General features: G+C 41.7%; 1 protein-coding gene across 1 annotated transcript in view; it reads left to right on the forward strand.

Moving 5' to 3' along the window:
* iqsec3a (IQ motif and Sec7 domain ArfGEF 3a) overlaps positions 1 to 25,168 on the forward strand; it is a 280,778-nt gene extending 255,610 nt beyond the window's left edge. Inside the window, exons 14-15 of the mRNA XM_060903524.1 lie at positions 12,016 to 12,062; positions 24,761 to 25,168. Of these exons, the coding sequence (XP_060759507.1) occupies positions 12,016 to 12,062; positions 24,761 to 25,168 (455 nt within the window). The remainder of the gene's footprint in view (positions 1 to 12,015; positions 12,063 to 24,760) is intronic.
* The last annotated feature ends 1,657 nt before the right edge of the window (positions 25,169 to 26,825 follow it).

The following is a 26,825-nucleotide window of genomic DNA, read 5'->3' on the forward strand; positions in this document are numbered from 1 at the left end:
GTCCAGTGAGTGCAATTTTATGCAGAAATGAGCTGTAGGTTTTACTGAGCATCTTGCAGAACCACCCACAGTTCTTCTGGACACTTTGACTATCACACTCGCATCTTAATTTTGCACCAAAACCCGGTAGCCTTCATTATTTTTTCTTTTTTAATCTGAAAAGTGCTCTCTTATGTAATATGCTGCTCAGATACAAACTTTTTTTTTTTTCCCTGCAACATTTAATTTTGTGCTGGAAAAAATATGAACGTTTGGACTCTAAAATGTTTTTGTACTGACTCAATAATGTAGAAGTCATAAAATAGAAATCTATAACAAAGTTTGTATGGAAAAAAATAGGGTGCCTAAGACTTTTGCACAATACTGTATGTACTACGGTAGGTTGGTTCACTAGATTTATGCAGTAAAAGATCCTAGTAAAATAAAATAATCAGGCTACAATATGTCACATTAATACTGCTATCAGTTAGTTAATTCATATGGGTTTTATCTATACAGTCCTGCGTTTGATCTGCCATAAGCCTCTTTCATCATAGGGATTGTGTTTTAAAAATTTGTCAATCTGCTGAAACAGGGTTTGATAGCATGTTTTATTGTTTGGTTGATTCTCTAAGAGTGCTTTAGGGCCACTTATTGTCTGGTTGCTGTTTGATGAGGTGGGTCGTTCTGGAAAAATGAAGTTATCTTGTAATGTGCAAGGTGGCAACATCTGTCAGAGTAAGGATACACATATAAGAGTCTGTCTGGTACCCAGGCAGATCATCTCTTGGCATTAGGATATTTCCTAAAGCTAAAACTTAAAAGCAGCATAAAAATTTGGACCAAATACAACCCTAAAGAATACCCTGAGGTTGGGGGCGTCGTGGCTCAGGTGGATAAGGCGCCATACCATAAATCCGGGTTCGATTCCGACCCGAGGTAATTTCCCGATCCCTCCCCATCTCTCTCTCCTGCTCATTTCCTGTCTCTACACTGTCCTATCCAATAAAGGTGAAAAAAGCCCCCCCAAAAATCTTTAAAAAAAGAATACCCTGAGGTTCTGTACACACTGTAAAAAAAAAATTTGTTGTTTTAACTTAAAAAAGTTAGTGCAAGGGCTGACTTAAAATTTTGAGTTCACTGGAATTCACATAGTAAGTTAAATTGTTGTGAACTTACTATATTAATTTCAGTGAACTCAAAATTTTAAGGCAGCCCTTAAGGCAACCCTTGCACTAACTTTTTTAATTTAAAACAACAAATCATTTTTTACAGTGCAGTATGTGTATTTCCACATTATCTGGGCACATGTGGCCTTCTGGTTGTTGGTTATTTTTCTTCAGCTGACTCTGTAACATTGAGCCTTTATAATTCTAATGATGAATAAGCAGCTAGTTTATTCCATAGTTTGGCATTTATGATTTTTCTGTCCAAGTTTCAGTGTGATTTTGCTTTTGCAGACAAAAAATGCACACCATGAAAGAATTCTTTGGTGAGTTGAGTGTTCTGTGGTCTTATATAATGTATAATGCACTCACAGGTGGCTGACTTAGTGGCATTTTAGTCAAAGACAGACAATGACTGTTCTGAGTCAAGTTCCAGGAGTGTCAAAAACCTTTACTTAAATCTCTTGTATTTAAATAAGCATGACATATGATACGCATCTAAAAGCCGCCAATAGGAGGATGACGTCGGAATATGCAAAACTCACTGGGCAACTGGAAATACAGTTGTGGCAATGCTGAAATGAAAACATGCTAATTATGCATCTTACCTCAGGCTCACTTTGAAGAATGTTTCTGTTTATGCAATCCCATTTTCCGCACAATCTCAGATCGCATTGATTGACTGATGATATAAGCAGAAGATAGGAATTTCCTTTCATGAGAGGATCTTCATCATATATGGAAGCATATTGCTGCCACACCAGAAAAATAAAAATAAATCAGTATCATGTTATAATGTGAAAAGTTTATTGTGATAGCAAGATGGTTTTCATGTTTTAACAAGATATTTTCACATTATTGCAAGATACAAACATCACATTATAACAAGAATTTTTTCATGTTATAGCCTTATGCTATTTATCTTGTTATAACTTGAAATGTTTCATGTTATAAGGAGATATTATTACAATATCACCCACCGTGAATACCACAGAATCTGATCATGTCTCAATCCAAGCATGAAGTAGAACTTAAAAAAAAAAAATCGTGTAAATGAGTCATATTCCTCAATTTATCCGTTCTCCATTCAAACATGAGTTTCACCTTATAGCCTAACAATATAAATTATCTTGTTATAACAGGAAATGTTTTATGTTATAGCAATATTTATCATGTTATAACAAGATAAATAGTGTATTATTATAACAAGAAAAGTTTATCTTGTTATAACATGGAAAACATTTGGTTATAAAAAAATAAACTTTTCATCCTATAACATGATAGTGATTTTTTTTTTTCCTGGTGTGGCAGCAATGCCTATTTGTACTCATATAATCTGACATGAATAATAAGTTATTGTTCTTCATCCACAATTTTACTGGGATCTCATACCATGAGAGGCAAATGAAATTGCATCACCTAAACTGGCTTCCTGGCATAATGTTGCTTTGCTTCCTTTGCTTTGGACATCCCACACTAGTCCCACCCCAGTCAAAATGCACTGGATCCACCTCGATTTGCAAAGAGAAATTTGTTTGTGTGTGTGTGTGTGGGGGGGGGGGGGGGGGGGGGGGGGGGGGGTTTGCATACATAATGTGTGTCCCAGGAAGTTATAATGTGGGCCAGGGAGAATCAGCAGACACAGGTAAGCTAATCACACTCTGTAGCTACCAGATTGATGATCATCATAATTATGTCACATAGGGATAATAGGATTAGACTGTGGAAAGTTGAAGTAGCCTTGTTGAGGAAGAACTGTGGTATACTTAAGTTTAAAAAAAATAAGTAGGGATAGTAAAAATTTAAGCACTGAACACAAAGAAAAGTGCTTTTGAACATATGGGATGCTCCAGAAAGTCCCATCTGGTTTTAAATCTGATGTGTATCTTCATCCTTGTGTTCATAAAACAACATGTATGGGACTTTGTCATCCTCAAAGAGAATATCACCAGGAAAGAGTATTTGAACCACAAGGTGCCCCTCATCCTGTAGAATTGCCTCATATTTTTGTAATATAATATTATAAAGTCAAATATAACAGTCTTTGCATCAAGATTTCTGGCATGGCTGCCAATATCATTCTGGATTCCCCACTGTAACTTAACAATTGACAGCCAACATTGTGAGTCGTAGAAAATACTTAAAATGGAAATAATCCTTCTATAAGCAAGTGTATCCAAAAATTTGAATGGTTATACTGGCTTGGGAAAAGTCTGGTGAAATTTTGACATTTTCCATTACATTCCTGTTTCATAGGTTGGGACATGTGAAAATTTGGGACGCTGCATAAAATATAAATAAAAACAGAACGTGATGATTTGTAAATCATGGAAACCCTATATTTCATTAAAAATTCTACAAAGACAACATATCAAATGTAGAAGTTGAATAATTTTATTGGGTTTTTTGTTTGTTTGTTTGTTTGTTTGTTTGTTTGTTTGTTTGTTTTTTTAAAGTATACAGTATGGTCATTTTGAATTTGATGCCAGCAACATAATTCAAAAAGTTGGGACGGGGCATGTTTACCACTGTCTTACATCACCTTTACTTTTAACAGCCCTGTAAATGTTTGGGAACTGAGGAGACCAAGTGCTGCAGTTTTGAAAGTGAAAGGTTGCCCATTCTTGCCTGACATAGGATTTCATCCACTTGACAGTTTGGGGTCTCCTTTGTTGTATTTTTCATTTCATTATATGTCAAATATTTTCAATGGGAGACGGGTCTGGACTGCAGGCAGGCCAGTTTAACACCTGGACTCTTTTACTACAAAGCTGTGAAGTTGTAATACGTGCAGAATATAGTTTGGCATTGTCTTACTGAAGTAAGTAAGGCCTTCCCTGAAAAAGATGTCATCTGGATGGCAGAATATACTGCTCCAAAACTGGTATATTACATTCTGAATATATACAGCCTAGATTCCTCCTCTTTAACCTGGATGACGCAACGTCAATAATTTCCAAAAAGAATTTCAAATTTTGATTCCTCAAGCTGCAGGACAGTTTTCCACTTCGCCTCAGTTCATCATAAATGAGCTCAGGCCCAGAGAAAGCAGTAGCATTTCTGGATATTGTTTATACAGTGGCATGCAAAATTGTGGGCACCCTTGCTGAAAATGTCTGTTACTGTGACTAGTTAAGTGAGCAGAAGATGAACTGATCACCAAAAGGCATAAAGGTCAAGACGACACATTTCTTTGCGGCATTTTCTGCAAGATTTGTGTATTATTTTTGCTTTGTACAATTGGAGAGTGAAAAACGAAAAGGAACACCATGTGAAAGTTTGGGCACCCCAATACATGTGAGTTCTCAGGTAACTTTTACCAAGGTTCCAGACCTTAATTAGCTTATTGAGCTGTGGCTTGTTCAAATTCTTTGTTAGGAAAGGTCAGATGATGCAGATTTCAAAGCTGTATAAATTCTCTGACTCCTCAAACTTGTCCCTAAAATCAACAGCCATGGGCTCCTCTAAGCAACTCTGTCGCATTATGAATAATAAAATAATTGATACTCACAAAGCAGGAGCAGTGGCGGCTCCAGAGATTTTTCCTTAGGGTGGCAAAGGAGGGGCATAGGTTCCAGGAGGGGGGCATAGGTTGTCGATGCAGCAGTTCATGCAAATTGTAGAAATCATTTTTACTTACGCTCAAGAAAGACTCACAATCAAGTCATCTTGTCAAATATGTATTGAGCTGTTGTACCATCAAGGAAAACGGATTCAACCATCTAAACAGGGGTGAAAGTAACTTTTATTTCTTGCCGGCACTATTATTTTGAGTCATAGCCAAAAAATACACCTAATTGTTTATTATTGTCCACTTATCAAGCATTCACGAGGACTTCTTATCACTCAGTAGTACTAGTATAGTATTTCTTTATCACACTATCACTCTTTCATCCACCTGTATCAGTTTTTGATTATAAATAAATTGCAAACGGGCAGCACGGTGGTGTAGTGGTTAGCGCTGTCGCCTCACAGCAAGAAGGTCCTGGGTTCGAGCCCCGGGGCCGGCGAGGGCCTTTCTGTGTGGAGTTTGCATGTTCTCCCCGTGTCCGCGTGGGTTTCCTCCGGGTGCTCCGGTTTCCCCCACAGTCCAAAGACATGCAGGTTAGGTTAACTGGTGACTCTAAATTGACCGTGGGTGTGAATGGTTGTCTGTGTGTCAGCCCTGTGATGACCTGGTGACTTGTCCAGGGTGTACCCCGCCTTTCGCCCGTAGTCAGCTGGGATAGGCTCCAGCTTGCCTGCGACCCTGTAGAAGGATAAAGCGGCTAGAGGAGATGAGAATGAGATAAATTGCAAACACATCATTTCAACAACACAATCGTTTTAATAACTTTTTTTAGCTGAACAGTTGAAAACTAACTTTTCATTTTGGACATTGGACACAGAACAGTGTAACAGAACAGAAAAGTGAAAGTTACTTTGATTACCAGCTGCGCACGTTATAGCACAAGATCTGGTTAAGCCGTACGCGTGCTGTAGCTCGCTCGTTGTTTGTCCAGCGAAACACTGCACACATAATAGAATATTGAAACATCAACATATGTTTCTGTATATGTTGTTTTTATTTGGGAGACTTTGCAACAAACGTCTGTCTACTAAAACACTTTGGATACCAGCTGCGCATGTTGGCACAAGATGGTTAAGCAGTGGGCTACGCGCACTATCTCGCACGTTTTCTGTCGAGTGAAACACGGAAGGAATTCACTTCAGACATAATTCAGAGACAGGTCAGAACGAGTTATATGCAATGTATATTGAGGAAAACGTGTTGCTTTTGGTAAATTGACATTAGCAGGTGTGGTGTTATGCTGAAAGTGCTTTTTTTTTTTTCAGAGACAGTATATTTTTCTTTCCGGTACGGCCAAATCTTTTAGTGGTACGCCGGACCGGCCAGGACCGGCTTACTTTCACTCCTGCATCTAAACCATCTTTTCTGACCCAAACAATGAATGGAACTATTCTGCCCTAGCGATGGATCAAAAAATAGACAGATAGGGAATGGTTTAGGTTGTGGATCTTTACTGAAGACTTCAAACTTATACAGATGTGTTCATCTTCGATTTCCGTAAAACTAAAAGAAACAAATTAAGTATATCACTAAACTGAATAGCACACAGGCGAAAACGCGAGCTAGGCTGACCTGCTAGTAATGCTAACAGAACGTCTCTCTCTGGGTAAACCATTTCAAAATTCCAGGGGTGGGGTGGGGTGTGAAATAACGGAAATAACAGTAGGTAGAGATCAGATGAGAGCTTAGTATCTCTGTAGATAGATAATTGAATTTCAAAAATGTGTTTTAATAAATAATTCTTTTTAAACTAGGGGGGCAACTGGGGTGGCAAGACATATTTTTACAGTGGCAACTGCCATCTTTTGCTACCCCTTAAAACCGCACCTGAGCAGGAGAAGGCTACAAGAAAAGCAAAGTGTTTTCAGGTAGCTGTTTCCTCAGATTGTAATGTTATTAAGAAATGGCAGTTAACAGAAACAGTGGAGATCAAGGTGAGGTCTGGAAGATGAAGAAAACATTCTGAAAGAACTGCTCGTTGGATTGCTAGAAAGGCAAATAAAAACCCCTGTTTGACTGCAAAAGACCTTCAGAAGGATTTAGCAGACCCTGGAGTGGTGGTGCACTGTTCTACTATGCAGCGACACCTGAAAAAATATGACCTTCATGGGAGAGTCATCAGAAGAAAACCTTTCCTGTGTCCTAGCCACAAAATTCAGCATCTGAAGTTTGCAAATGAACATCTAAATAAGCCCGATGCATTTTGGAAACAAGTCCTGTGGACTGATGAAATCAAAATAGAACTTTTTAGCCACAATATGCAAAGGTATGTTTGGAGAAAAAAGGGTGCTGAATTCCAGGAAAAGAACACCTCTCCAACTCTGAAGCACGGGTGTGAATCGATCATGCTTTGGGGTTGTGTTGCTGCCAGTGGCACAGGGCACATTTCATTGGTCGAGGGAAGCATGGATTCGAATAAATACCAGCAAATTCTGGAAGCAAACATCACACCATCTGTAAAAAAGTTGAAGTTAAAAAGAGGATGGATCCTACAATAAGACGATGATCCAAAACACACCTCAAAATCTACAATGGAATACCTCAAGAGGTACAAGCTGAAGGTTTTGCCATGGCCCTCACAGTACCCTGACCTAAACATCATTGAAAATCTGTGGATAGATCTCAAAAGAGCAGTGCATGCAAGACAGCCCAAGAAACTTGTAAGAACTGAAAGATTATTAGCTGGCTACAAAAAGTGTTTACAAGCTGTGATGCTTGCCAAAGGGGGTGTTACTAGGTACTAACCATGCAGGGTGCCCAAACTTTTGCTTCGGGCCCTTTTCCTTTTTTGTCATTTAGACAATGTAAAACATGAAAATAAAAAATTGTTTTTGCTTAAAATATTAAGGGAATGAGTCATCTTTAACTTTATGCCTTTTGGAGATCATTTCATCTTCAACTTACTTAACTGTTCACAGTAACAGCAATTTTGACCAGGCGTGCCCAAACTTTTGCATACCTCTGTAGGTGGTTTCTTCTTTGCAATTTAGAATTTTAACTTGCGTGTTTGGATGCAGCAACCAACTGTTTTCACAGATTATGTTTTTTTCTGAAGTGTTCCTGAGCCCATTCAGTAATTTCCACTACAGAATCATGTCTGATTTTAATGCAGTGTCGCCTGAGGGCCTGGAGATCACAGGCATCCACTGTCGGTTTTCAGCCTTGTCTCTTGCATTCTCTGAATCTTTTAATGATATTATCTACCGTAGATGATGTGATCCTCAAATTCTTTGCAATTTTACATTGAGGAACGTTATTCTAAAATTGTTGCACTATTTTTCCACACAGTCTTTCACAGAGCAGTGAACCCCTCACCATCTTTACTTCTGAGAGGCTCAGCCTCTCTGGGATGCTCTTTTTATACCCAGTCATGTTCCTGACCTGTTGCCAATTAACCTAATTAGTTGTGAGATGTTCCATCAGGGGTTTATTTTTGTTAGCCTTGCACAACTTTTCCAGTCTTTTGTTGCCCTGTCCCAACTTTTTTGAAACATGATGCTGGCACTAAATTCAAAATGAGCATATTTTTCTAAAAAAAAAAAAAAATTCTCTGTTTCAACATTTGATATGTTGTCTTTGTACTATTTTCAATGAAATATAGGATTTCCATGATTTGCAAATTTTCACATTCTGTTTTAATTTATATTCTGTGTCCCAACTTTTTTGGAAACAGAATTGTACAAATAGTTTTGAAAACTACAGAAAAAAATTTTTGGAAAAAAAAAATCTGGTTACCCCCAAAAAAGTACAGGAGAAAATTTCTTTTAAAGATTTAATTCACATCAACACAGTTAACACAATTGTTACCTAAAGGCCACTACAGTTTTCTGATTTTCATAGAATAAATAAATGTGATAAACAATATATAAAAGAAAAAAATACACTGTGTGACCATGAAAATAAAGTCTACCTTCATACCAGCCTCCATTTATAGCCTACAGACTGACCTATATAGATTATTCACATTCATTATAGATACAGTCCTTGATAACTCTGCAGTCGTGAGTTGTTGTTCTGGAGTGACAGGCTATAGCAAGGTAACCTATCTTCTACATTTGTAATCTGAGCTATTCATGGAGAAATAACATAAGTGAAACTTTATCAAAAGTATAAGTTTTGTGATGGAAATGAGCAATCACTCTTATTATGAGCATCGTTGACATCAGTCTCTCTCGTGTGATAATTTGAGGTAAATATCTGTCATGGCATTGAACGAACAGGAGCCTCACTATCGCTTTTGTCTCAAGTGGCTCATTGTCCACTCATTCAGCAGGGCTGAAATAATCACTGATTAAACCAGTGACTTTTGTTCTGTTGGCTAAATTTCCCATTTATTTGATTAAGATTTAAACCACTTTAAATGCTGTCTTCTCTCCAGTGTAATGGACATCGCAGATAATTTAATGGCTGGAATTTAGACCATAATAAACTGAATCTATTAGGCTTACATCTATTTCTTTATAGCATGTAAATGACAAGCATTACATACATACACATACGTAGCACACATCTAAGACAAGGTATATACGTACACTACATGGCCTAAAGCATGTGGACGTCTGACCAGTCACACCTATGTTCTTGTTGAACATCTCGTTCCAGATTTAGTCTCCCTTTACTGTTATTATAAACTCCATTCATCTGGGAAGTCTTTCCACTAGATTTTGAAGCATGCCTGTGGGGATTTGTGCTCATTCAGCCACAACAGCATTAGTGAAGTCTGGCACATTGCCGGCTTTCCAGTTCATCCCAGAGGTGCTCAGTGGAGTTGAGGTCAGGTACAGGCCACTCAAGTTCTTCCAATCCAGCCTTGGCAGAATGTCTTTTTGGGGCTCGTTTTGTGCACAGGGTATCGCCATGCTGGAATAAGTTTGCATCTTTTGGTTCAAGTGGAATGAAATATTAGGCCCACTTTACACGGGGATGGTCTGAAACAAAAATGCAAAAGTCCGTTTTCGTTCTCACTTTTTTCCGCGTCTACACGACCGTTTTCAAGGAGGAAATCTGTGTCTATACGGTGACGCATAAATGTGCGGAATTCAATTGGATGTGCATGCCAGGCGGCTAGGTGGTGCTGTGAAAGACCTCCGCTATGTCTGCACGCATGCGCAACGTCTTCCGTCTTGTCTGATCTGCACATCTGCGCCGCGAAAACTTTGACTACTCTGGCTATGGTAAGTAAGAAAGTAAGTAAAAAAGTAAGAGCATACTATACCCGTCTCTGTTCATTAACGGTATATGTGCAGATTCGATATCGATGTTTGAAGGACTCCTGGACGTTTATTAAAGCTGCTAGAGCAGCTTGAAGGTCCGTTGGATCGATGTAATCAGACATGCTCTTACTTTTTTACTTACTTTCTTACTTCCCGGGCTGGCATGTACAGTATATGACATATGTATGACGTAAACGCGTACCCGACGTGAGCAGATCCAAGCAGAGTTTCGCGTATGGAGCACTTGCATGTGACGTCACAGCCGATCCAGATTGTGACAGACGCCATCTTGTCAGTCAAACGCCATATTCTGCCTTCTACTTCTACTTCTGGTTCTACTTCTGCTTTTACTTCTACCTTTTCTTCTGGAAAACCCTACTATATACAATTCTACTACAACGGCTGCAGCTACAAGCTCTCCCTACCTGTGCACGTTTTTTATGTTTTTTGTGTGTATTTTTGCGTGTTGTTCGTCTGTACCGGACTTCAGTATCCACTACAACCGTATGGACTTACTGGACATTGGTTTCCAGCAGAAAATGATGGTTTGTAGGGATTTCCATCGCATGCACAACATTCCGGACGAGATAGCGAGACCAGCGGGGTCTCCGTGGATTGTTATCAGAAGCAAAGCGAAGGAGGAGGCGCCGGGAGCGGAAGCAAAAGCGAGGCTGCAGGCAGAGCCGGCCTGTTGACTAAGCTCAGAAAACAGCCAATCAAACCTCCACTGCTAAGCCTCTACCTCTCCAACGCTAGATCCATGTAAACAAGACGGACGATTTGGAATTACAGCTGGAATTACCTTATTCTATTCTATTCTATAATCGGCTGGTCAGTGCTATACTCAATACTTAAGTGACTTACCCATCCAATGAGGATTCTTGTTTACAAGATGCCACATCTGACTCGCTGACAAATCCTGAATTTCTGTAAAGATAACTGTCCAGAGATTTATAGGCACGCAGTGCTTCACCACTGAACAGCGAGGGAAAGTTAATGAGGTAATTATACACGTCTGGGTATTCCGCTGGCAGTTCAAAATCCGGTCGTGAAAACTCTGTCCGGTAAGCCATAAGGGTCACTAATCTGTAGATCGTTTATTTTAGACATATATCTAGTTATCTGTTCATTAGAAAAATGAGCCGTGTAGTCCGTCGGTTGAAATTGATCCATTCTGTACACGAGTGCAGCAGTATTCAGCTGTGTTTTTGACCGACAAGATGGCGGTTGTGTACTTTCCGGTCACGTGACTGCAAGATCTCTTTAGTTTAGACGGATATGCAACGGGGGCTGTTTTTAACTTATCCATTCTGGAAGGCGTTTTCAATTTTTTCCGTTTTTCAGCCTCGGAAACGCCGTCCCCGTGTAGACGAAAGGCACTTCCGATAAAATATTTAGTCGTTTTTACCCGACAGCGTCCTCGTGTAAACGGGCCCTTAGTCTTACATGTACAGAGACATGCTGTACAAAATGTGCTTCCAACTTTGTGGCAACAGTTTGGAGTTTAGATATGATGGTCAAATGCCCACAGACTTTTGGCCATATAGTGTTAATACAGTACATATTTGAGAATTGATTTATTCATTTATCTTTAGTCATCAATTTGGTCACAGTTGATCTGGAACCTATGCGGGAACACTGGGCTCAAGGCAGGAATACTCCTTAGTTGGGCTCCCAATCCATCATAAGACATTGTGCGCACACACATTCACACCTACAGGCAATTTAGAGTCGACCTGCTGGCTTGTTTTTGGAAGTGGAAGGAAACTGGGGAATTCTGAACTCTGCACAAATAGTTGCTCAACTTTCCACATAGTTGGCTGAGTTCAGGATTGAACCAGGGAGCTGTGGGGTGCCTGTGCTACTCGCTGCACCAGGATACATTATGGCATTGCTTTATGCTACATCAATCTTTTTGAAACCCTATATACTGATGTCCCTGTGTGACATATGTGACTTACTTGATCTGATCATCAGAATGGTAGCCACAGAGAAAGCAAATTCTACACTTACTACAGACCACCATTCATTACAGATACATAATTCCTTGACATCCATCTAAATTGTGATTCTTTTTGCTGCTCAGGCAAAAATGAAGTGGAGACAGCGCAGAGTGGACACAGTGCAGTAGAGGTAAGTAACCACTGTCTTTGCAGGTAAGTCCTGTGCACAGTGTTTTTATACAGAAGATCAGTAAAGTTCAGGATGATTTGCACTTAGTGAGCAGTTTATTGCATTTAGTAACTAGGGCACAACAGCCACGGGCTGTATCCCAATTGGTCAAAAGTGCCATGCCCCCATAATCCTTCAGACCATCCACTGTCCCTCAAGACATATCAGACCAAATTATCCAGAGTCAAAGTCCACAGCAGTCCAATGGAGGTCAAACTCATACATACTCCATGCTTAGATCTTTTAGTGGGTTTATTTGGCAGCTTGGATGAAGGAAGCTGGTTATGTTTAGGATGAGGATGTGAAGCCCAAAATAGTGTCTTTTGGTGTCAACTTGACATATTGAGTCATGTAAGCACTAGAGAAAAGGAAGAATGTGCCGGTTGTTATGCAGATTTTGTAAGTGAGCTTTCTGTCTGTTTGTGGCATTGCTTTGAACCAGACAATGTATGCAAGTAGGATTATCGTTTATGAATTACAAATTTTAAGGCTTGAAATTATAATGGAATGAGCGAGTAGAAGAAAGAAAGTGCAAAGACAGAGTGAGACAAAGAGAGCGCATGTTGGTGCGTGGTGCTCACATTCCAACATTCAAATTAGCATGCACGCTAACACTAACATTAATATGAGCAGTCACAATCTCATCTTCAACATCTCAGTGGAAATATTAAGCATCCCTCTTTAAAAACAAGCCTTATTTAAACTACATTACCCAAAGGGCTGTGCATTTAAAGCGAGATCTTAACTTTACTTGACTCTGTGTGTGTGTGTGGGGGGGGGGGTTGGAACAGGGATACATGAGCAAATCCACACCAAGTCACTGTAACACTGGATGAATGTTTAAGTACCCTGCACCTTTTCACTGCGGCTTTGATTAATGACTGCTCCTATCTGGACAGGCTCCGAGGATAAAAGTAATTACCATGCGTTAAATACTTCATTCTGATCACACACGCTGAGGTTGGCGAGGTGGAACAAGTTGCCTCAGATGTGTGCTGCCAGGCTAGGATTTGGTTAAGTGGCACTGCGGACATCCGACTCTGGCCCTGGCATGTCAGGTTTTTGCTGAGATCAAAGTATCAAAGTGATGGTGTGAGCTGGGTGGTGTGTAAATGCCAAACCTCCCCAGAGGGACATGGTGCTGTCAGAGCACATTGCAACACAGAAGGGGGGTCAGCAGAAAAGCTAGCAGCTTCCTAGAGACTGTGTGTGTGTGTGTGTGTGTGTGTGTGTGTGTGTGTGTGTGTGTGTGTGTGTGTGTGTGTGTGTGTGAGAGAGAGAGAGAGAGAGATGGAATCTAAGAGAGACATCAGGAGCCAAGCCAACCAGTACAGATATTACCCCTGCAGAAAATTAAAGGGACCATAATAATATGATAATCTTTTTTTTTTAACTATACTACTAATTCTAACACAGCATGTCACATAATTACCATAATAAAACAGTGGTAATGAAATTGTCAACTAGTATATTTATCAAAGCATTTCATAGTAGAAGAGTTGCAATATGATGCTTAAATACCGCAACACTGATTGGTCAGAAGGTACTTAGCAGATTAATTTTCTATAACAGCATGGTTTTGACATTGGCTCTGACTGCAAGGAAAATTACAGATATACACATTAATTGGCTCATTTTAATATGTTATCCTTGCATGGATATTTTACTGGTGAACGCTTCACATAAACTGATGTTAAAATGTGTGTTATATTTATTTAGCATTTTGGAAGGAGTCTCCAGTGTCAGTACTTTGTAACAGTTAGAGGTAAACCTCTTCCTTTGTCTTTTGTCAGATGGGAAGATCTTCAAGCTACACTTTTTTTTGTCTTAACAAGTGAGAGAAATAACAGATGCTGGTGAGAGGATGAATATTTATTGTCGTGAACTAACTTGTTTCATGGATGTTCCATAACATGAAACGTAACTATAAATTGATAAAAAAGTGTGCATCCTTAATAAATAAATAAATAAATAAATAAATAAATAAATGCAAGTGCTGACAAATCATTGTGGCATAAAAAGAATAAAACACTACAGGGTATGCTGTTATTGGAAAACAATCAACTTTGGAGTGGTAACAGTAACTCTGATCCATGTTGAGCTGAATTATGCCACCTTGTTGTTGATTATTTTCCTAGAAAATCTGAATTGAAGTGTTGGTCTTAAACATAGCTACCATGAAGAACCAAAGTAAAATCATGGTAAGATTGCATAAAGATCATATAAGGAGCCATGGTAAAATCATAGTAAACTACAAGGGCACTTGTTAGAGTGTATACTTTGCCAAGCCACGTATTATCAACATCAAAATCAAGTTGCTTGAACCTAGGATAATACTGAAGCTGTACACCAAATTTCATTAAAATCCATTCACTACTTTTTGAGTTACATTGGGAACAGACAGAGGCGAAAACATACTCTCATCCAACAGAAGAAGAAGATGCCAATAAGCCTTTTATTTGTCACATGTACACTCAAGCACAGACTTAAGCACACAGTGAAATTTAACCTCTGCATTTAACCCATCTGAAGCAGTGAACACACACATGCACACACAAGTGAGCAATGAGCACATACACATACCCAGAGCAATGGGCAGCTATGCGAACAGTGCCTGGGGAGCAGTTATGGGTTAGGTGCCTTGCTCAAGGGCACTTCAGCCCAACCTCAGGCCATGGCTGCCTCATGTTAACCCAACCACATGTCTTTGGACTGTGGGGGAAACCGGAGCACCCGGAGGAAACCCACACAGACACGGAGAGAACATGGAAACTCCACACAGAAAGGCCCCTGTTGGCCATGGGGTTCAAACCTGGAACCTTCTTTCTGTGAGGCGACAGTGCTAACCACTACACAGTAACTACAGAGTGGATAGAAGCAATAGCTAATACGTTAAAACTACAAGAACAGATGGATAAAACAATATAGATAGAAGGCAAAATTAGAATCATGATTATTAGCTCATCTGGCCGACAGGTGCCAGATCATGTGTTGTATGCCATCATGTGTTGTCCGTCATCCGTCCAGCGTCCGCCCAGCATTGTCTACATTTCACGAAAATTGCTTCTTCTCTCTCAGTTCTTCACCGATTTTTATTCTTTTTGGCATGAAGGTAGAGGTACCTAGGGTGCATACAACTTCTACCCAGATTTGCTTATTTATAATTATTCATGATGTTATGGACTAATTAAGCCTTAATGAGCAGTTCAACAAAAATCACTTCTTCTCTGTCAATTCCTCGCCATTTTGGACTCTTTCTGGCAAATAGTTCAGTATTCCTAGGGTGTATATAGCTTCTATATCGTGTATATAGCTTGCAACATTTATTGTGCAAGGTGGCCCACTTTAGATCATTCCTTCTGGACGAGACAGGGCCAGAGTGAGCTACGCTGTCATTGACGGTCTCGTTCATAGCAGTTATATTGTGTTGTCTTACATTACAGGCATTTAGCAGACGCTCTTATCCAGAGCGATGGACAACATACCCAGAACAGCCTGGGAAGCAGTTATAGGGGTTAGGTGCCTTGCTCAAAGGCACTTCAGACATTCCTGCTGGTCCAGGGAATCAAACCAACAACCTTTTGGTCCCAAAGCTGCATCTCTAACCATTAGGCTGTGACTTCCCTTACACAATAAACATGTATATAAATCTCTCCTAGTTTTTTGAAGGAAAAAAAAGCATTTGCAAAACAGCAAATGATACACTTGAATTAAAATCTGGCTGTATTTGTATAGCACTTTTAACAGTAGACATTGTCACAAAGCAGCTTTACAGAAATCTGAATTCAAATTTAGATCCGTAATGAGTTAGCCAGTGGCGACAGTGGTGAGAAAAAACTCCCTGAGATGACAGCAGGAGTGAAACATGAAAGGAGCCAGATTCAAAATGGAATCTATCGTCTTCTGGGTGACAATGGATAGAAATAATAACGAGGATCATTTTAGTTTGCAAAGTGGATTTTTAGGGCATTTTCTCATCGTTGTCATTTTTAATATTGCATTCTCCCTTGAGTTGTTAACAGTCTTGCTTGTGGTGCTTTGTTAATGCTATTTTAATTCCACTATCTCCATGTTAAGTATACTGCAATTGCTCTAATGATGATAATGTATTCTAGCTTGGCACAAGCCTGCAAGCTTATGCAGGATAAAAAGTCATTTCAAATAGGATACAGCTGTGTGTGTGTGTGTGTGTGCACGCTCACACGTGCGCTTAGGCAGAAAAAATAAAAGTTTGATTAGGGATATACCAGTCGTTTGGGGAAGACTCGCTCTACATAATAATGTCACACTTATACAAAACTTAATCTTGAAATTTTTAATAACCATATCTGAGTTATATTACATCATTATGTATTCTCAGGCAGAGTTCCATCTGTCATTAAGCCTATGTAAAAAAAAAAAAACCTTTTAACATAATTGCCAAACTTCATTTAATCACAAGTTATGATTTTATCACAATAGGGTATTTAAATTAAATGGTAAATGAGATCATACATTGTAACTTAGCATACTGTACTGTACATGTGCCATTGGTTTCCTGGATTGACCTCTTAGTTTAAATAAAAACATACTTTATATGGCCAAAAGTATATGATTATATGATTTCTCATATGTGCTTGTTGAACATCCTGTTCCAAAAACTTGGGCATTTAGGATCACAAATCGGGGGGGTCATTTTCAGGTATGCACATACTTTTGTCCATACATTGTACATAGTAAATTGACTAGCATTCCTTGCTAGCAACTAATGCTTGCTAAGAAACAATTAATTAATTGTTTGCCATAGATGTCACTTCCGGTAGTGATCCACCTCATTATGTACTCAGATTGACAGATGATGGGCAGGCATCGTATTTGTTTACAGTCACTTTATAGTAGTTTCTTGTGTTTCGCCTCCAAATATGCCCGATTGTTGCTCTGTATTTGGATGTTCAACCGATCAAATCAAGAAAAAGACAAAAGGTATTATCGGATACCAAAAGTGTCATGGTCCTACCTGTGGGTTTCTCTCTTCAGTTCTCCCAAGCTTCTTTGTCAGATTGTCTGCAACTCTCAGCGTGATAACCTGCTCTGTGTTCCTACTACTCTGACTCCTGAAGATATTCTGTTCCGTCTGACTCTGTCTGCTCTCCAGCCCCGGTAACCTGATCTGCCTTCTGTCCTGTTGACTCTGCTTCTTGCCTGCCTCTCCTATACCTTCGCCTGATCTCCAGCTCGCCCAGCCCTGCTGCTCGCCTGCCTCTCCATCAGCCTGGTCCTGCTCTCTATCTCCTGCCTGATGAGGGACTGCTTGCTGGGAGACTGCCTGAAACCCAAGAGCTGTCAGCCTACAGCCACACCTCTCTGACTATGCCTGATCCTGTCTGATCTCAGAAGTTAAGCAGGGTTGGGCCTGGCCAATACTTGGATGGGAGACTTCAGACATCACCACCATGCTCCCACCAGCCATCCTTGCCTCTCAGTCCTCCTGCCACTGAACTTCACACACACATTCTCCCAACTCCCTTTTCCCCTGTTATTAATAAACTGTGGTTCAAGTGCATTCGATCTCCTCTCCTGTCCGTTCTTTGACAGAACGATCTGACCACCCCGGAAAGGAAGGCGATGGAGGACTACATCAGTGACTCTCTGGCTGCTGGCCTCATCCGTCCATCCTCCTCTCCAGCCGGCGCTGGGTTCTTCTTCGTGGGAAAGAAGGATGGATCCCTGCGCCCCTGCATTGATTACAGGGGTCTCAACGACATCACCGTCAAGAACCGATACCCTCTCCCACTGCTCACCTCCGCCTTCAAGCTGCTCCAGGGAGCCACGGTCTTCACCAAACTCGATCTCCGGAATGCCTACCACCTGGTTCGGATAAGGGAGGGAGATGAGTGGAAGACCGCGTTCAACACCCCCACCGGTCATTATGAATACCGGGTGATGCCGTTTGGCCTTACCAACGCGCCAGCGGTATTCCAGGCTCTGGTGAATGATGTCCTGCGATATATGTTGAACAAGTTCGTGTTTGTTTTCCTCGACGAACACCCCTGTGCGTTCTTCTCCCACCGGCTATCGCTGGCTGAACGCAATTACGACATAGGCAACTGGGAACTGCTGGTGGTCAAGCTCGCCCTGGAGGAATGGAGTCACTGGCTGGAGGGGTGCGTAGTCCCATTCCTGGTCTGGACAGGCCATAAGAATCTGGAATACATCCGCACCGCCAAACGACTCAACCCCAGACAGGCCCGCTGGGCTCTCTTTTTCACCAGATTCAATTTCACCCTTTCATACCGGCCCGGATCTCACAACACCAAGCCTGACGCACTCTCCCGCCAGTTCCAGAAGGATGATGCCCCCTCCAAGGATCCGGCTCCCATCCTACCTGACCCCTGTATCGTTGCTGCTCTGACCTGGGACATCAAAGAACGAGTGCGGGAAGCCCTCCGTGACCAACCCAGCCCCAGTGCATGCCCCGCTACTCACCTCTTTGTTCCTGAAGACCTGCGATCCCAGGTTATACAATGGGGTCACGACTCCCGTCTAGCTTGCCACCCGGGTTCCACTCGCACCTACCACCTGCTCGCCCAATGGTTCTGGTGGCCTACTATGAGCAGGGATGTGCGAGACTTTGTCCGAGCCTGCCCTACCTGTAATCAAAATAAGTCCTCCAGCCGGCCTCCTGCCGGTTTGCTCCAGCCTCTGCCCGTGCCAATGCACCCTGGTCCCACATTTCCCTGGATTTTGTTATGGGTCTGCCCCCTTCTAACGGGATGACGGTCCTACTCACCATCGTGGACCGCTTTAGCAAGATGGCACACTTTGTTCCCCTCCCAAAACTACCATCGGCCAAAGAGACTACCCAGATCGTCCTGCAGCATGTCTTCCGCATCCATGGGCTGCCCAAGGACATCGTTTTGGACCGGGGGCCGCAATTCGCCTCCTCTTTCTGGAAGGAGTTCTGTCACCTACTCGGGGCCACCGCCAGCCTCACCTCCGGATTCCGACCCCAGTCCAACGGCCAGTCAGAGCGGACTAACCAGGAGTTGGAGAAGGCACTTCAGTGCATGGCATCACACAACCCTAGGGCCTGGTGCGAGCACCTGCTGTGGGTGGAATACTCTCACAACTCCCTCACCAGCTCAGCCACTGGGCTGTCCCCATTCCACTGCGTGTATGGCTACCAACCCCCCCTGTTCCCCAGCCAGGAGGGAGAGGTCACCTGCCCAGCCGCCCTCACCTATGCACACCGATGCCGCCGCACCTGGTCTCAAGCCCGCGCTGCACTCCTCAAGTCAGTCACCAGCTACTCTACTGGAGCCAACAGGCAGAGGACGCCTGCACCCACCTACCGGGTGGGCCAGAAGGTGTGGTTATCAGCCAAGGACCTGCCCCTCCAGGTGGAGTCTCGTAAGCTGGCACCTCGGTTCGTCGGACCATTCCCGATCCAGAGGATAATCAGCCAGTCTGCTGTCCGGCTCCGACTGCCCAAGTCAATGAGAGTGCACCCCACCTTCCACATCTCTAAGATTAAGCCAGTGCACGAAAGCCCGCTGGTCCCAGCTGCACCTTCTCCTCCTCCTCGTCTCATCGATGGTGGCCCGGTCTACTCCGTCCGGCGACTGCTGAAGTCACGGCGCAGGGGCAGGGGCCTCCAATACCTGGTGGATTGGGAGGGCTATGGTCCTGAGGAGAGGATGTGGGTCCCTGCTGGGAGAATCGTAGACTGTACCCTCAGCACCTTTCATCGCCTGCATCCGGACCAGCTGGCCAACCGGAGGGGTCGACCTAAGGGTCCTTATCGGAATGACGATGCACCAACCGCTACTGTCCCCGAGTCCGATTCTGAACCAGATCCTGAGGCCTTGGACACTGACCGGTCAGAGGAGTTCTGACCCTCCACCGGTATTCCCCCTCCTCCCGCCCGTCTTTGTGGATCTGTGGCTAGGGACTTCTGGAGCCGTCCCTTGAGGGGGGGTTCTGTCATGGTCCTACCTGTGGGCTTCTCTCTTCAGTTCTCCCAAGCTTCTTTGTCAGATCGTCTGCAACTCTCAGCGTGATAACCTGCTCTGTGTTCCTACTAATCTGACTCCTGAAGATATTCTGTTCCGTCTGACTCTGTTTGCTCTCCAGCCCCGGTAACCTGATCTGCCTTCTGTCCTGTCGACTCTGCCTCTTGCCTGCCTTTCACAAGGGTGAAAGAATGAAAAATATCTCAAAAAGTCTCCATGAAAAATGGCTCGCAAACCTTTCACTGTGTTCAAAAGGAATCGAGAGTCTACATGCTCATGTTTGCAGCGATCATTCTGTTAAAGGTACGCACATCATGATACTTTATGTATCTAAAATCAAAACTTCTAATGTTAAATGAGTTTTCTTATGTTTTGGATTTCATAAAACTAACCATTGATGAAACGATGAAACTAGTTTGTAGGTCAGTCTCGATTGAAACGCGATTGTTTATATATTTTTCAGGTTGTCCATTGATGTCAGTGTATAAGTCTGAGCTATGTTTGAAATGTCATGAAATAAAATGTATGTTGTCGTTGCAAAAATGCCGACAGCAGCTCCGACTCGAATCACATACTACACTTTGGCTTACATTACTCACCCTCCCAAAAATAAGACGATGATTGTCCTTTGGAAGTCTTATTCCGACGACATGAACCCAGCCACAAATTAAATAGTTAAAGGCTTCAAGATTTTTGAAAGCTTTCATTTGATTCTTCGTGTAAAATAATGTTTGGATGACCAGAAAATTGGAAATGTCCAGAAACTGTATGTTTGGAAAGTTGTTGAAATCGCTTGAAAAGTCTGTCATTTTTAAGCTGTAGGGCTCCAATCCATTGCAAAAATATATTTTTTCCTTATATCTCGATTTTGCTTTTGGTTCTACTCCGTTAACATAGTCAGATGTAGAATGTTTTCCACTAGATGACGATGGACACGTACTTGGCTTGGATGCCATCTTTGAATGTTGCTCGTCACTTGGAAACCAGAAGTGAACAGGAGGCAAAAAGTCACATGATTGCAAACAAAGAATAATGCTTTTATTATTTTTATTATTATTATTATTCGGAGGTTTTTTTTGGTTTTTGTTTTTTGTTTTTTTTTGCTAGCACTGATTAGTGGGAGCACTGTTTAATGGTAGCTGATCAGCTGTATAAAAATGAGATAATATACTGTAAGTTGCTCTGGATAATGGCCTCTACCAAATACCAAAAATGTAAATGTAAACTTCAACCAACTGTCAGGCACATGATATTAGCCAGTTCAATTTAACTATGGGAATGACTTGGGGATTGCCTTTGCCAAGACGCAAATGCAATGTTGTCTTCAAATGCGTCATAAGATAAGGTGTATTTCATTTACGTTACCTTCCAAATGGGATAGGCTTTATCTCATGAGCAGGAAAAAAGAAGAACTTTATTCATCACACGTACTGTACACTTGTGAAATTCCTCTCTGCATTTAACCCATCTGAAGCAGTGAACACACATGTGAACAATGAGCACACACACATACCCAGAGCAGTGGGCAGCTATGCTACAACGCCCGGGAGCAGCTGTGGGTTGGGTGCGTCGCTCAAGGGCATCTACCATTGGCTACTGGGCTCAAGCCCAGAACCTTGTTTCTGTGAGGCAACAGTGCTAACTACTACACCACCGCACCACCCCTGAATGCTGCCCATAAATGCATCTTACCTCATAAGATACCTCCTGAAAGGAATTGTTAGTATTTTGAAGTGTTTATGTTCAGTATCACAGTATATGCTAAGACCAATGATCAGAGCATGTCTATCCTTCATTATGTACCATGTTATCTTCCTCTACCATCAAATCCAAAACCTATTTGGCGTACACTGAATTAACAATTTATTAGATTACCAGTTTATCACTAGATTGATATACCTAATCAACTAGTAATTCAGTGTACACATGTGCACATGAATATAATTTGCAAGTTTATTAGGTATAACGGCGGACTTTGTATGAATATTCAATTGTGGCTAGACAGTGCTCTGAAAGATTGGTCTTCAGAAAATGTTGGCCTTTTCAGAGACTCTGTGTGTGTGTGTGTGTGTGTGTGTGTGTGTGTGTGTGTGTGTGTGTGTGTGTGTGTTCAGCACAGTTTCTGTCCATCAGTCAGCTCAAAACAGAGAATACAGGACAAGCCCCTCAGGATCTTTACCCTATCTGCCAAGCTGAGAGAGCACAGATAATCTTGAGAACGTTCCACACCTTTTCTCCTTGCACATGAAATCCCCTTATCGCTCCACTACTCCGGACAGGCCAATGCACCGTCAGTCATTCACTTGACTGTCTGTCACCACCAATCAGAGTGATGTGTTTTCTCAGGGCTCAGGTAGCATTTAGAATTCAAGATGTGAATTCAATCCTTATGTTCATGCGCACACTTGAAATCTCTTTAGATCATACAGCAATGCAATTACAAAATTAATTTTCAAATACTCTCTTTTATCTGGATCTCAATTATGAGCAGTATAAACAGGTAACATATGAATAAAATGATATCATTGCAATTTAAAGGAGAACTGAAGTCATTTTTAAACTTGCTTTATTTCTTAATTAACGTGTTATTCAATTGCGTTTTCTGTTTTAGTAACCTTATATTGTGACTCATATTGGCAACTAATTGCAATTAAATATTATACTTATCGGCCTATTCAGTTTTTAGCCATGTTGAATTTAGTTTGTTTGGTCCATGGCAGGAGGCACGGTGGTGTAGTGGTTAGTGCTGTCGCCTCACAGCAAGAAGGTCTGGGTTCGAGTCCCGTGGCCGGCGAGGGCCTTTCTGTGCGGAGTTTGCATGTTCTCCCCGTGTCTGCGTGGGTTTCCTCCGGGTGCTCCGGTTTCTCCCACAGTCCAAAGACATGCAGGTTAGGTTAACTGGTGACTCTAAATTGACTGTAGGTGTGAGTGTGAATGGTTGTCTATGTGTCAGCCCTGTGATGACCTGGCGACTTGTCCAGGGTGTACCCCGCCTTTCGCCTGTAGTCAGCTTGTGATAGGCTCCAGCTTGCCTGTGACCCTGTAGAACAGGATAAAGCGGCTAGAGAGATGGCATGGTCCATGGCAGGCGTCACTTATCCGCATGATCTTCGTGAGACTTCGAAACGTGAAGTGTCAGTGCCACCATTTTGAAAACTGTTTTCCAAATGAAATATTGCACAAAAACGAGTCTAAATGGCGATTACTGCCTACTTTTTTCAAACATTCCTGATTGCTATCAAAACAAACAAAACTTCCGGCTTGATTACATCAGCATTTGAAAGAGGGTGCGCATGTCTTTTGACAACGTTGGCAGATGTTGGTTACTTTGATTTCTGCTGTACGTTTTACTTCCGTCCTATGATGTCTCGCACAGGTCTCAACGAATCTCGTTTATGGCCATTGCTTTGACATATGGACCAATATATTACATAGCATATTTCAAACACTCATAACTTGCTATAGCAGTGACAAAATAGCAATCAAAAATGCATTCCTATATTTAATAAAATGAGATAAATAGAATTTTGATAATAAAAATTTGCCTTCAGTTCCCCTTTAAATAATGCCATCGAGTTCATTTATAATCGTTTGTTATCAAACATGCAAAGAGTACTGTACGTGGCTCCTCTTCTGCTCACTTATGAAGAAGGAACACATGATATCTATAAAACAAATACAGTATACTGTGTGACATTTGAGGTAAATTGTGAACATGATGCTGAAAAGATGCTTCTTGTACTTACATTGCAGGAACAAACTCATCATAAGTATAATTTGTAATGGATTGTGATCATGGTGCAGAAGATTCCTGTGATGTGGCAAGCACACACACTTTGATCAGCCATGCTAGGAGCTTTTCCAACTGCTGTGTAGCCAGGAGAAGGGAAAAAAAACAAGGATAAAATTGTTAAGCATTCATTACAGAAAATGTAGCTTAAGTGAATCTCTTGCTTTCATACTCAGATTGCCCATTTGGTGGAACATTTTCTTTTTTAACAATGTTTAATTTTTTGGTTTGTGATAGTTTGTTTGTGGCTGTGTGACAGGGTAGCAGTTGCACTTTCTGACCTTTGAGAACTGCAGTTTCTGTAATTTGTACAAATTTTGCAGGTGATACTTAGGGATAGAGATGGGTAACGCTAATAAGCTGAAACGTGTAGTCAGGTGTGGTGAAGCTTATTGTTTGTTGGAGACATAGTGGGTGTTATAACTGAACTGTGAAATGAAGGCATGCATTTGGACATGTGTCTCCTGTGACATAGATGTTTGTTCCCTTCACTTGCCCCTTTTCCTGTGTTTGACCTCCTTTTTTTACCCCACTCTGTCCCTCACCCCACCATGTAGATGTACGTTCCACATGACCCCTGACCCTGTGATGTTGGTGTGGTTGCCAAGGGAGACACAAGGGCCCTCAGTGTCTTCTTAACCACCAGCATTTCATACAGCCACATGCACACCGACACACCCTCACAACCCTTCCACCTCTAAATGATGGCCTGAGTTCAGACCTCCACTTCCCGTCTCACTCTAAGGAGATGTCCCACACCCCGAGTCCCACCCCCACGCATGTCTGTTGTGATGTGTTTTTCACCAGAGGGCTAACGGCCGTAGAAGGAGGACAGTCTTATAACATGTGATGCTGTCTCTGGCTGTTTTCTAAACTAGGTGTCAATTCACAACAGGCTTCAGACGTACCAGCTCAGTGCAGTGCCAACCCCAGAGAGCGCCGCCCTTCTTAACCAGCGGGGGGAGCTGTGCCAGGCACCGTGTGCCAGCCCTGTGCCCTCGTACCCCCACCAGCGGCCCGACACGCTCATCCAGTGCCAGCAGATTGTCAAGGTCATTGTGCTGGACAAAGGCAGTCACGGGCGTGTCGAGGCCCTCCTCAGTCAGAGCCCCACCCACCAGCTTATCTCTTCACTTGACGGGGGCAGAGCACAGCGGGAAAAAGATGGGTCTCAGCCGCCGCTACCTCCGCCTCCTCCACCCTACAACCATCCTCATCAGTACATCCCCCCCGACCCCCGCTTAACCCTGCAAAGGACCCTGAGTGGATCTCGAAATATAGTGTAGAGATAAGAAAATAAATCAATAACTTGGAAAAAATATATCGATGATTTTCATGTGCTTACCATTTGTGTATATATGTAAACATACAGAGAAATATAATAGAAATAAGAAGAAAAATACATATACTGTATAAATACATATATTTAAGGTAAATGAATTTAAAAATGAAAGAAGTATGTACTTTATTAACTTTGCAGATATGTGAAATAATAATCAAGTGAAAAGAAATATTACTTGAGCAGATTTTGAAAAACAAAATGTAGTTTTCAAATATTTATTTGCCACTTTGGACTCTGACAGGTTATCCCAGTCATTAGAAGAAGGATTTCTCTGGTATTTTTCGAGCTAAATGAGAAAATTAATTAAGCTCAATACACTAAAAACAGCCTAATTCCATAATGGCATCCTGTCTCTGAGCTAGATCTCATTATTTTAGTCTTTTATTAACTTACTGTAAAACCTGTTGTGTGTATGTGCAAGCACTAAACTGATGGGTGATATATGTGCCAAAATAAGAAAAAAAATAGAAAAAATTTTAACTGCAATATTTTTTTTTCCTCAAACTCTGTATGTGGTCCAGACTGTGCACTTTTAAAATGGGAACTTTGATCAGACCTTGTTATTGCTCAACATGTCAGAAAATACCCTTAATTCTCCTGCTTTTAGCCAATCACATAGTTGTCTGGACCTCTTTACATCTGCTATTGCTCTCTTCCTCAGGAACTCTAGAACGTCTATGAACATGTAGCATCTCAGAAAGTAGGTGGCACTAACAAAGAGGACTTTTTATCCCAGCTTCCCTTTTTGCACATATGGATATCTGCTTGGCATTCTGTGATCCAATTTGAAAAACGGCATAATGACTTGGACTGTTTCTTTGACACAGATTCCTTCTCTAGCTTCAGCATTTACTGGATATATTAAACCCTTACATCTATTGGACCTGAAGTTCACTTAGCATCACTGTTTGTTTTCCTCGGTATAACTTTGTTCACCTTTTGATGTAAGTGACTCTTAAAACAAGATGTGCATTTTTCGGACAAAACACTTGAATTTTAATGTTTCTTCCCTGTTTGTTTAGTCTCATTTGAGTTGTATGTGAATTTGGGGGTTTAAAAAAAGACATTTTGTTTTGTACTATATGTAAATATCATATTCTGAGTCTGAACGGAGTGTTGAAACTGTTTGGGTCTGGCAAATGTTAACAGGCTTTGATCTGTCCTCATCTCAGACAGATCATTGTCTACCTAGTCTGGAAGTGTATTAATCATGAGCACCATCAATATGTCTTGAATAGGTGTTTGTTTTAGCTCCCCTGTCATTTTATCCAGCCGAGAGGTTGGTTTAAAATTGCACTGCTTCTGTTCAGAGCTCCCGATCTGATCCAGTCTTCGATATTTCATTCCACACACATTTCCATGCAAGGTATTGGAAATGAGACTAGGTGAATCTCTTTGGAGCTTGTCTGAGGTCTGAGTTGATTAACTGGACCTGACTTGTTGATTGGATAGCATTAGACTGCCTATTCCCATCTCCCCTACCTATCACCACTGCTCCCTGCTTCTCCAAAGCTCTAAAAAAAAAAAATTTTAAAAATGGGGGGCCCCTAATGGACCGCTGTCCTTCTCAGAGACCTCCAGACTCCCTTACTCCATCTAGT

The sequence above is a fragment of the Neoarius graeffei genome, chromosome 21, assembly GCF_027579695.1.
Source record: "Neoarius graeffei isolate fNeoGra1 chromosome 21, fNeoGra1.pri, whole genome shotgun sequence".
NCBI classification, from domain to species: domain Eukaryota; kingdom Metazoa; phylum Chordata; class Actinopteri; order Siluriformes; family Ariidae; genus Neoarius; species Neoarius graeffei.